The sequence below is a fragment of the Leptinotarsa decemlineata genome, unplaced genomic scaffold (assembly GCF_025532065.1).
Source record: "Leptinotarsa decemlineata unplaced genomic scaffold, Ldec_3_MD MMD2_tig00026330_RagTag_RagTag, whole genome shotgun sequence".
Lineage (NCBI taxonomy): Eukaryota > Metazoa > Arthropoda > Insecta > Coleoptera > Chrysomelidae > Leptinotarsa > Leptinotarsa decemlineata.
Genome location: NW_027412690.1, coordinates 4815768 through 4828110, shown reverse-complemented (window position 1 = coordinate 4828110; position 12343 = coordinate 4815768). Strand labels below are relative to the sequence as shown.

Sequence of the window (12343 nt, the reverse complement as noted above, 5' to 3'; positions counted from 1 at the left end):
ATCGATTTTGACGAGTTTTTCTGGTTTGGCTCAGATGGAAGGCGTCATTTCGAAGCTTGTTGACTGATTAGTTCATAAAATTGGTAAACCCATGACACTTTGAAGGTTACAATATATTTCAATGTGGGGACGTAATTGACTAGTTTTAAAATGTCTTCAGCGACCTTTACGCGATTGATTTTCTGCCGAAAATTCAGCTCATGCCGTTTTATATCTAAAAAATCATTAAAAATGCTACAAACTGATTCGTGACACGTAGAAATTTGAGTGGCTAACTCTCTTAGACTTGAACGACAATTTCCAGTCACCATTTTGTTTACTTTAGCGATGTTGAGTTTAGTTGAGGATGTTAATGGCCGACCAGAGCGAGGCAAATCTTTCACCACATCTTGACCGCTTTTGGAGGCACTGTACCACCCATAAGCACGTGTTTTTGATGAAGTCGATTCACTGTAAGTCTTATATAACATTTTCAGCGCTTTGGCCCACGAAATTCCATTTATAATAGGGAAGCCCAAGCGGGGATTTTGGGATTTACTAAAACGCGGCAAACTAATATACAGGGGGATACCTTGTAGCCGGTTGAGAACTTCCACCAAATATGTTCCCCATATATAAGGCCGCCCGTGAAGGATAAAGGATCAGATCGGTAAAAAAAAATTGATCATCAGAAATTCTCGAGCGCGTCAGATTAAGGTAGGGTGAGTTAATTACATGCAAAAGAGTGTATGTTCCAGTAATCTGTCAATTTGAGAATGGCGTGAAGAAAGGGGAGGGCAGCAAAGTTGTAAAAAAATAACGTCATTTCTACATTCTCGAGCGTAGCTGATTTTTTTTTATTTTGAAGAAAATAATCCAAGGAAAACGAAAAATATATAAACTGACGATTTCCGCAAGCCAAAATAACAAAAGGTCGTCGATAAAGTTCAATGCATGCAGCTGTGTGATACCTATATTTCCTTCTCTCTCGTTCGTGATGAAGATGAAGATGATGATTAATTAATCAACTGATTATAAAAAAATTGTTTTTTTTTCAACTTGTTTTTCAATTATTTCCTTATAAATACAAGTATTCTACTTAAGAAACATACACTTATTCATTTGCATGCTATTTCCTGAGCTTTTCTTCAATTATTTAAGTTCAATGATTTGAAAAAAATTTTAAAAATTATATTTTTTTGTCAGATTAGGCGAATCCCTCTAGATAGTCGTCAGATTATGAGACAGCACGTCTAGAACATAAAGATGAACGATATATCTCAATCTGACGCGCTTGAGTATTTGAAAATGGTGAAATTTTTTGCACATTATAATAATGGCCGCGAGTTTGCGTCAGATCGAAATCGTCAGATTATTGAATGAGAGCTTTTTTTGTTGCACTTAACACCCCCTCAGAAAATCTGACGCGCTTGATTAAATTTTTTTTCTTTTCACTTTTAACCCTTACGTACAACCACCCGCATCATGCAAACGATCAGATTAACATACGAACATCATCAAAAATACGTAAGACATTGATGCTATCAATATCTTATGCGCTCGAGTATGTCCATGCAACAGTGATTTTTACATATTTAAAAATCTATAGCCGCTTCCCCCACCGATGAAAAGGTATATATCATATAACATTTTTTTCTTCTTATCATCTTAGCTTTGCAACCTAATATGTCTCTATGACGTTCAAGTAAATCCCCATTTTGCATCGTGGACCCCCCTACTATTACAATGCAAAATTTAAGACAAATTCTGTGTTCGATATATTATTCCATTATAAAAATTTCAAAACGCGTTCTGGGTTGATTATTCATGGTGATAATGAACAATTTTCACAATTTTTTTCAATTTTAGTTGTATTTCGCTAACACCGTAGCACTACCAAAGAATACAACAAAGTGCCCATTTTCAGTAATTCCAAAGATAGTAGAAAAGTGTTCATGATTTGGAAAAAGTTTTCCGAGTTTGTAACGAAATTCTGTACGGCTTTCATCAAAATTATGTCGACTTTTATCTGTATATTGTGGTAAAAAAATGTCTATTATATCAGTAAAGTTCAGAAGAACGCAGCTAACATAAAATTGTATGACTTATCTTCTCGTAGGGATTTTCTTGTTTACTGTTAACTAACAAACTGTATAAAATTGCTATTGAAAAAAAAAATTAATAGTACGCTCTTGTTTTCCATCATTTCCTAAAACTACTTTCAGAAATGAAATGAAAATAAGTAAATTCTCGCAATTCACGGACGACAATATATTCTAATTCCTTTTTCTCATAATATCAATAAAGATAAACATTACTGGAGTTTAACCTCAACACCAAACCGTTATTTTTGACACCTTGACACGTATTTCAATCATCAAGTGATCATCTTCGAGAGCAAGATTAAACTAAATCTCCAGTAATATATATTAATGCACCAAAGGTTCCGAAGAATGCATTACAAGTATCAATAAACATCACTATAATTCACCTCTTATCTGTATAAAGCTCATGTACTTAATTCAAAGTCTCATCCATAAATCTGTCGGTTCTCAATAAATCTTCAAGAGATTTCAATCAGAATCGAATGCTCAGATATGTCGGCTGTGTGAAACTCCAAAATTTTCAACAACTACTGAACATTGTTCCACATAATTACTAAATTGCAATTGATCGACCATAATGCAATTCAGTAATAGAAATTTCACGGTACAATTTTGTCTCTTCGATAAATCTGCGATAGGGATTGCATTTCGAATACTCATTGTCCCCTTTGATGATGTCAACTTTATCATCATTAACAATCATTTATTAATATTGCAGAAATATAATTGATCTGAATATGTTTACGATAAAATATTGAACAATCTCAGTAGTAATCTTAGAGCTGGTGTAAAATACAGGGTGGTTTTCCGGAAACTGCGTCGAAAGATATTGCCAAAAGTATAAGGAGGAAAATTATGGAAATTTTGTAATATGGAAATAACATTGGATATATTTCAGTTTTTTCAAGACAAAACACAATCACTAGAGGAAGGTAGTGATTCATATTGGATATACATCGCTGGAGATTGAATCCATTTAGAAAAACGTTCTCAGGAAGTTCACTCCATATAAACGCAGTTTTCCAAATAGAAGAGTTCATGAACAGTGAAGTTTGAGGTGTACTGGCATATTTCTGATATGTACCGCTCTTAGTGGAATCAAATGTGCCAGGTCACGTACACTTCCCATGAAAGTATCTAAAGAAGAGAGACAAATCTCCAACCTTTCTTCGATGTTCCAGACTATCAAGGTTGCAAGTGATATTCTCGATTCCAATCAGGCGGATGGCTCTTTTCTGGATCCAGCAACAACATGTATGGAGCTTTGCCCCCAAACATGAGAACAATACTCCAAAGAAGGTCTGAGCTGAGTTTTATAAAGCATTAAAAGTTGCTAGGGTGTGTACAGTTTTCTGGTTCGGAACAGTGTTCCAAGCTTTTGTGAAAACATGACGGTGCCAAGACACATTAGTGTCCATTTTAACACCCAACAAACTTATTGAAGCAGAAAGTGGAATAGCCTGAGCTGACATTATTGAATCTAGTTCGGAGACATTTATCTTCTGGAGAAGATAAATGTCTCCGATAAATGAACCTGGTTACACTTCCACCCAAATTCGAAATTACTTCTAGATCCTCATTAGGATATGCAACCTCCTGCTGCCGGTGAAGATGTTATCCGCGGCAGATGTCCTGGAATCCAAATGTTATGACGAGACAAGTGTGTTGTCGTCAGCAAAGCAATATATTGGATTCTTGTTTTTTTTCCAATAAGTCTTTGGTATACAATAGAAAGAGGGTTAGGGACAAAATAGACCCCTGGGGAATACCAGCGTTGATGGTAAAACTATTCGAGAGAAATCCGTCGACGACCACTTGCACGGAACGTTCTTTCAGGAAGCTACAGAGCCATACACAGAAATAATATGACAAGCCATAGCATCGAAGTTTGGCCAGCAAACCCTCATGCCACACACGGTCAAAGGCCTTAGAAAAATCAAGTGCACCAACTCTTGATTCTCCATGTTTTTCGATTAGGTTATTCCAAATATGGGTGACTTACGATAGAAGGTCGCCTGTTGATCTTTGTTTCCGAAAGCCATATTGATGATCGCTCAAGATGATGAAGCCTTCCAAATATTCAAGGATATGGTGGTTTACGGCTCTCTCCATGATTTTTGATATCACTGATATCACGGACTTTATTTTTCCAAAGAAAATGTCCTACATTTCATTACACAATAAGCTGCTTTGAGAAGTTCCACTCCATTAACCAAACATCAATGTATTCAGAATGTTTGAATATTTTTCAGTGAAATTGTCCAAGGATTATCAGATGAAATTCTGTCGAATATTATGCATCACTTGACTCGGCAAAGTTTCAGTGCCGAGTTGAAAATTATTAAACTTACACGAAGAATCGATTCGTGCATGTTAATCAGTTTCGCTAATGTACTGAATAAGACACTACCAGAAGTTCCAAAAATAACTCTGTTTCCTGACTATATGCATTTAAAGTTACAACTTTCAACGCCGGTTTTTTACAAGCCATTAACAAAGTTTTTTTGACTATAACGTGAATAAAAGTCAGTGGCGGATGTAGAGAAGGGAGTTTAGTGGAGTTAGATGTTTGAAACCACTGAAAAATTAAATTTGATTCAAATAGTTATTCAAATGGAATAGTTGAAGACGTAATTTCTTCATATTCATAGAACGTAAAACAAATTGAAAATAATTGACCAGATTTTGAATGAATAAGATTAAACAGCTCTCCATTACGACAAAATATGAATACCTCTCTACAAACCAATTGAATACATGTTCATTGACTGGTATATGAAATAAATAATATGTGTAAAAACCTATAATAAATGTGTGACAAGATGCTCCGAACTGAAAATTGATTAACAATTGAATAAATGATTTGAATATCAGTGGAGAGGTATGGTGCATTATAATAAACCAAAAAATTTGAAAGTAAATGCCATCTTTTGAAAATCAGTTTTTATCAATTTTTGTGGGCATGAAGAATTTAACATCCATTTTTCACCTGCAGACCTTCTTTTTGTCTGATGTAGGAATACCTGCACCTGTTTCGTTTCTATATGAACTCCTTCATGAAGATATCGACTGCCCGTATATTTCGGATAAAATATACTTTTCAGTGCCTGGATCAAGATCTATACAAGTTTTTTCTCATAACTTCGAATGCCAGTGTATCATATTAAAGAATTCTGTAACGTCAATTATAGCTCACTTTATATAACAGTTCAGTTTGTTGTTCATTTTTGTTGCTACTGCAATGTTTCCATACTTTTTATTATTATGGATATTTTTCCTATTTGTACATTTTCCTATATTTTGATTTTTGTAGAGAAACTTGGGGTTCAGCGGTTAGGAAAAACACCCTTTTGTCAGTTTCAAGCTCTGTCTCAGTCAGCGTGCCAGCATTGTTAACCAATGATTAAGCTCCATAACCGTGAAGTATGCGGTAATTGAGTTCAAAAATCCTGTGCCCTAAGCAGACATGGCGAATCAAGAATTATAGCCTTCTACATTCGTCCAGCTAAAATTTCTGTCATTTTGAGCCAAGCCGGAATTATCTTCAGATCGGAAAGTAATAACTTAGGACCTATGTAATCAGAACAATCATTTTCATAGGGTACCCTGAGTAGAGTCTGTGATGTTCGAAAAATAAATCCAAATACTTCATCCGTTACTGTTCCTCTTTTTGGACGATATTCGCATCATCCGGAGGGGAAAACTAAATAACAAATGTCATCTTACTTCATCATCATAATCTCATATCAGGCTCATCAGCTTGAATCTGCCTGCCTATACCCATCACACGAATATAGTGAACCAAGGTGTTGAAGAACCGATCCTGGCAGGCCATGATGACCTGATCTGTTTTTGATATGAGCCCCGCATCAGAAAAGCAAAGGTCAGTTGCAAGAGAACCCCTTGAAATTAATTACTGCGGCTTTGATGTGGTCCTTTTGCTGGCGGGTTCACTAATTCCGTTTACCAAAGCTGTCAACATTTGTGTTGATCCTTGCCGCCGAGAGTGTTCTTCATTCTATTTACGTGTTTGAACTGGCGATGTTTCATTCTAAGGCAAGTATACATCTTTCCGACATCCACATGATGTAAGATTTTTCCGTCTATGAGCTACACATCCCCGAATCTCTCTCTTTCGAGAGGTCCACTACTGCAGTGAAATGCAAACTTCTTATGGAGGTGCATAATTTTTCGGGTCTTTACGTCGAGCTGATACAGATACTCCCCGAGTCCACTTTACCACTCCAAACGAGTAGAGTAAGATTGGAACGGCAAGCATATTCGTTGCACCGACTTTGCTCTTCCCCGACAGTTCCGATGACCAGATCTGTCGGAGTTTATACTGATACTTGCTGCGAAGAGAGTTCTTTACTGCTGTTACATCTTGTGAGTGGCGTTGTTCCACCCCGAGGTGAGTATACATCTCTCCGACATCAGGTCCAGATATAATCCCATCATTTTTGTTAAAGGATTCTGCAGGAGCATCAGCAAAACCTTCAACGAGAATTTTTAATTCATGTCTGATTTCTGGAACATTCCCAGATATTTGGAAATTAGTAGTGAAAAATCATATATAGAGAATTACAGACCCATATCTATTTTATGTATATTTTCTGAAATTTTTGAGATTATTTTATATAATCGCATATATGCTTCTGTTCAACAACAACTATCTCAACATGAACGTGGATTTGTTACTAAGCGTACTACTGTTACGACTCTTGTCATTATTACTCAATTTATTTCCGAAGCATTAGATAATAATGGCCAAGTTGATGTTATATACACGGATTTCTCTAAAGCATTTGATAAAATTGATCATGGTATCCTGCTCAATAAACTGATGAGTTTCGGTTTTTCGAATACTGCCTGTCAGCTGATGCAATCCTATCTGACATGTAGAAAAAAATTCGTGTCCTTCAACGGTTATAAATCTAGAACATATATAGCTTCTTCTGGTGTGCCTCAGGACTCCAACCTAGGTCCTCTTTTGTTTTTATTGTCTATTAATGGCTTATGTGAAAGTTTAGCTTGTAAGCAGTTATGCTTCGCAGATGACTTGAAATTATTTTCTATAATTAAGGAAGTAGGTGATTGTGTAAATCTTCAATCTCAATTAGAATTTCTTGTTACTTGGTGTAGCAATAATAAATTAAAATTCAATGTGAATAAATGTAAAGTAGTGAGTTATAGTCAAAAAAAAGAGGTTTATACATTCCCGTATGTAGATAATACAGGATTCAGATCTGCTGAGATGTAATGAGATCAAAGACCTAGGAATAATATTCGATCCTAAATTAACATTTGGTAGACATATTCCACAAAAAGTTTCAGAATCTCTCAGAGCTTATGGGTTCATTGTTAGAAATTGAAGAAACTTTCATAATATTAAAGCCATGGAGCTGTTGTATTTTCCCTACGTACGTTCCCTGAAGAAGATGCAAGTATCGTCTGAAGTCCATTCAAATGAGATCCATAACAAAGCCATTGAAAGAGTTCAAAGAAAGTTTTGTAAATTTCTAATTTTCAGAATAGATGGTTCTTACCCTTAGAGAGGTATCAGTAATGATGTCATACATGAACGTTTGGAACTTTTTAGTTTAGAGCATCGCAAAAAATGTGCATCGCTCATATTTTTATTCAAATTAGTGAATGAAAGAGTTGACTGTCCTAAAATTCTTGAACAAATTAACTTCAATGTACCACGGCCAGTTTCACGATCTCAATCCATTTTCAGACCTCTCTATATGACTCTCTATAGGCCTCAATATATGTTAGGTGCACAAATTTCATTAGCATTTGTGCCCATGGTGATTTATTCTTCACTAACCTTCATAACATTATTAGAATTGTTAACGTGTACTTGAAGAAGGTAATTAGAATTAGTTTTTTTTTTGTTCATTTTATTTTTCGTTTATGGTTAAGTATTGTGAATAAAATTTTATATTGTCCTGTAAATGGGTAACTGTTGGACAATAAAGCTATTAGTATTATTATTATTATTATATATGCGTTGCACATCCTCTTCGTAGTCGCCGCATCGTCTTCTCTTGAAATGGACCATTGCATATTCGTCTATCCCAAATTGCATACCGATAGCATAAGTGTACTCTTCCACCACCCTCAAAGAATGATGGAGATCTTTTTTCCCAGAGGCATACAGTTTAAGAGCATCCATATAAAACAAATGGGTAACCAATATCAACGTTATTATTATTATTATCATAAAGAGAAGTGCCCAGGACTTGAAACCTTTTCAGATAAATGCCCCGAACAGTCATCCTATAAATGATTATCAACAGCTCTTAAATTTTTCAAAAAAGAGGAAAAATTGAACGTGTCAATTGATTGAATAACATCCTGATTCATTAATTAAGGCACGAGTATGTTTTGGTACTAATTGGGAGACCTTGAAAATCTTTATGAACTAGTTCCGTCTCTGAACACGTGTCTCCCTCATTGTTTCATACACACGTACTGTTCAATTCCCAGCTTTGACCTACAACTAATAGGGATCAATAATGTTGACACACATGTAAATATTATTGTTACAGCTATGGTGGTGAGATTCATAACGAGGAGGTATATCGGTGAATACGATCCCACTTTAGAGAAAATCTACACCTTCCACACCCTCATCGATAATGAAATGGTCTACTTCGAAATATTGGACACTGCGGGACAGCCTCACGTGAGTATATTTCATATGATTATTTGATTAGCTCTGATTAAAAAAAATGACTTGGTTCCAAATCGAAACAAAATATCTATCAACAGTAACAAATCTAGATTAAGGGTCCTCCACCATTAAAACAAATGTTATCAACAGAACGTTTTTTCTTAATTTGTAGCGAACTGAATGCGAACTAAGTTGAACTATTCATAATTAAAATTGTTTAACTTGAGAAAAGCTCAGGTTATTATTTGAATTTTATGTGCATTAATATGCTATGTAAGGAAAGAGTATTCATTAATGAAATCTTTCATTGATTCTTTGATGAAAATTCAAGTTTGAGATAATGAAATTAATGCATGAATACTTTATTTTGAAGTGGAATTGACAGATGGAACTTTCAAAATGGCGACTGGGCGCCATCTGGGGAAAAAATTAAGTGGAAAGGGGGATCTTGGGACACATCATTTTGATGCTCCTGACGAATACTTCATAACCCTAGAATATGAAGTCAATATCTCCACCTACTCCAAAATGGTGGAACATTCAATTATTTCCTGAACACAAACACTTTAATATCGAAATTTCTAGAAATATTCCTTATAAATATTCTCATTTAGTTCTCGGTTTCACTAGTAGAAAGGTACCACGTCAACAATCTCTAAAATGGTCAATTCTCGTCCATTGGAAGAAAAAATTGAAGCGATTTCTATTTACGGTGCGACGCTAACTTTCACGAGATCAACAGGATTTTCAATGAACCCTTCCCGTATCGTCTCATCTGTAGAAAATATTTGAGGGAACTTGTATCCAAATTCACAACTACCGGTAGTGTACATAACAAAAAGCCTCCAGGTCATCCGTCCATTTCGGAAAAACAGTAAGTGCAAATAATTGGTGAGACGGTAGTAAATCCTGAACAGTCTACTTATCGCGAATGTTTGGGTGAGGTGTCTGCTCCTACTGTGTGGAGACTTTTGAAGAGGAATAAGTATCATCCATACAAAATTAAAATGGTACACCAATCAACTGAAGATGACCCTGATGGAAGAACGGAAACCATTATAAGGCATCCTACCTATCTCCACAATATTTATTTTAGTGACGATTGTACATTTTTTTAAACGGCAGTGTTCACAGACAAAATTGCCGTTATTGGAGTGACACCAACCCTCACGTTTTCCGGGAAACACATACCCAGTATCCAGAAAAAATTTACGTTTGGGCAGCAATATTGGGAAACCATATTGTAGGACCTGTATTTATTGATCAAAATTTAACAGGGGAACTGTATGTAAATATGCTGGAAACTATTGTTGACCCTCTCATCTCTGAAATCGTCGAAGCGAATCCTAATGAATTCGATATGGATATTGCAATGTACTCCAACAAGATGGAGCACCACCACATTATATTTGGATACTACTTTTCCCGGTCGTTGGATTGACCATCGAGGTCCTACAGAATGGCCAGCCCGCTCGCCAGATTTGACACCTTCGGACTTTTTATGGGGCTATTTCAAGCAGAAGATGTACGAAACTGAACCTGCTTCAATATTGGATATACGGCCCGTTGACCCGTTCAAAAAATAAAACAGGGGGGCATCAAAGAAATGCACTGTATATTATAGGTAACGTAATCCAATTGATACTTTTGTAAGATCAAATTATGATACTAATATTGTGTATGTACATTATTAGGCTCGTTTCACATAATAAAAAAAATATTGCGTTCTTGCTGGTTAAATTTTTATAATATTGTCAACAGTATATGTCTAAAGCACACTAAACACTGAGTGTCTGTTCGACGAGAGAGGAGCCTGCCTTCCGCTGAGGTATGCGTGAGGGAAAGGGAAGCCAAACAAACTGGCGCCGTTACGCGTTAGGTAACGAAGCGGTTTACCCTCCCATAAGAAGTTATCACTTCAAAAATAGGGAAACAAATGATACGATTGGAATAATCTCGTACAAAACTTGGGAATTATTCTTCCAATAATTTGGATGGGATGTCACGACAAACCTAAAAATACAGTTCCAGTTTTGAAGTCCTTCAGACCAGAAAAAGTATTGAGAACTCATGTTAGTAACTTTGATAAATATTCTACTAGAGGCTCTCGAAATGAAATTCTGATTGAAAATATTAAATCAAAGTGTGTCGCTACCACAGTATCTGACTTATATTCCAGTCTGCACTAAAGCAGAATACTGATACAATCAAAATAGCCCAGTCGAATTATGATTTGTTAACGCAAAAATTTTATTTGGCTATTTTCATTCGGAATTCTTTGGGAGGGGGTCACTGACAGTTCAAATTTGAGTTCCGGGAGTACCAGACCCGGAGTACCAGTCCAATCATCCATCACCCGTCTTCGGATGATGGCTGAACTTATTCCTCCAAGAGATGATTATTTATAGGTCTTTCAGGTGCTTTCACCTATTCCTTCTTTCCGCTTCACATGTTTAGCGGTGGCTGAACGTTTGACGGAAGTTGACCATGTTGATGGGTCCAAACATGTTCTGCTATTGCCGATTTGCTGGTTCCTCCTCGCTGTGTGTATTTATTGTGCTTGACAAGGCGAACTTCAAATAGCCTCTTAGTTTCACCGATATAGGATTTTCCACACTCACAAGGCATCTGGTAAATGCAATTCTTGGATTCACAGTCCACGTTTGGTGGCCTGGTTTTCGTGGGGCTGCTACGGATATTGTTTCCGGATCTGAAGCAGATTCTGATGTTGTTCCACCATCACCTTGGAGTAACCATTCCATTAATAATTAATAATAATTAATAGTTTTTATGATCCCTAGATCTTCTTTCGTATTACAGATCCCGAAAGCACGATCTAATAGAGTCTTGATGATTCCTCTTTTAGTCGATTGGTGGTTGGATTCGTGGTGATTTCATTTCAGGTTTTTTTTTGGTTAATATAATTGTTATTTTCAGCTATTCATTTTGATTTTATTAATTCTTTCAGAGATATCAAATCATTTCATATCATATTAGACAATACAAGTCCGAACTAATGAAAGTCCCACTATAGTCCCATCATGACGAATTGCAATTTCTTGACTATATTTCTTTTATTATATTTTTTTATCCAAAGAATTGGTCTAGTTCAGTTCGACTATTTTTTATTGTTGCGGATATATCTACATGTAAACAAATTAGAAATAAATAATCCTCAGCTTGAATTATCACCAGATCCTAAAACACCATTGTTTGCCGTTATATCGTACATCCTTGTTTAGAATGTTCTCTTCCGGGCTCTTGCAACCAATTCACTGCTGACAGCTGGCATTTATTCGCAATGAAAAAGGGATAGGGTCAAAAACACTGTTATCTAGCTGACGCGTATAAAAGGCATCCAATCTAGAGCGAAATGAAAAATAGTTACCCCACGGAGATTCCATTCCAATTTACAGAAAAGGAAAGTGAAAGGCAGTTTCATTTTCTTCTGAAATGAGGTCAGTATTTCACTGAATGCTGTTGAATGTCAGTAAGGAGGTTGATTCAACCTTAAATATAAAATGCTGTTGCATGAAATTTATTTATTATATATCATACGAAGATCATAACGTTCCTCACT

General features: G+C 35.9%; 1 protein-coding gene across 2 annotated transcripts in view; it reads left to right on the top strand.

Annotated features, from left to right (window-relative positions):
- The window catches only part of LOC111507026 (ras-related and estrogen-regulated growth inhibitor), a 155448-nt gene that overhangs the window by 117087 nt on the left and 26018 nt on the right, over nucleotides 1-12343 (top strand). For both annotated transcript variants that reach the window (XM_074182963.1, XM_074182965.1), the window contains exon 3: nucleotides 8639-8775. In XM_074182963.1, the coding sequence (XP_074039064.1) occupies nucleotides 8639-8775 (137 nt within the window). The remainder of the gene's footprint in view (nucleotides 1-8638; nucleotides 8776-12343) is intronic.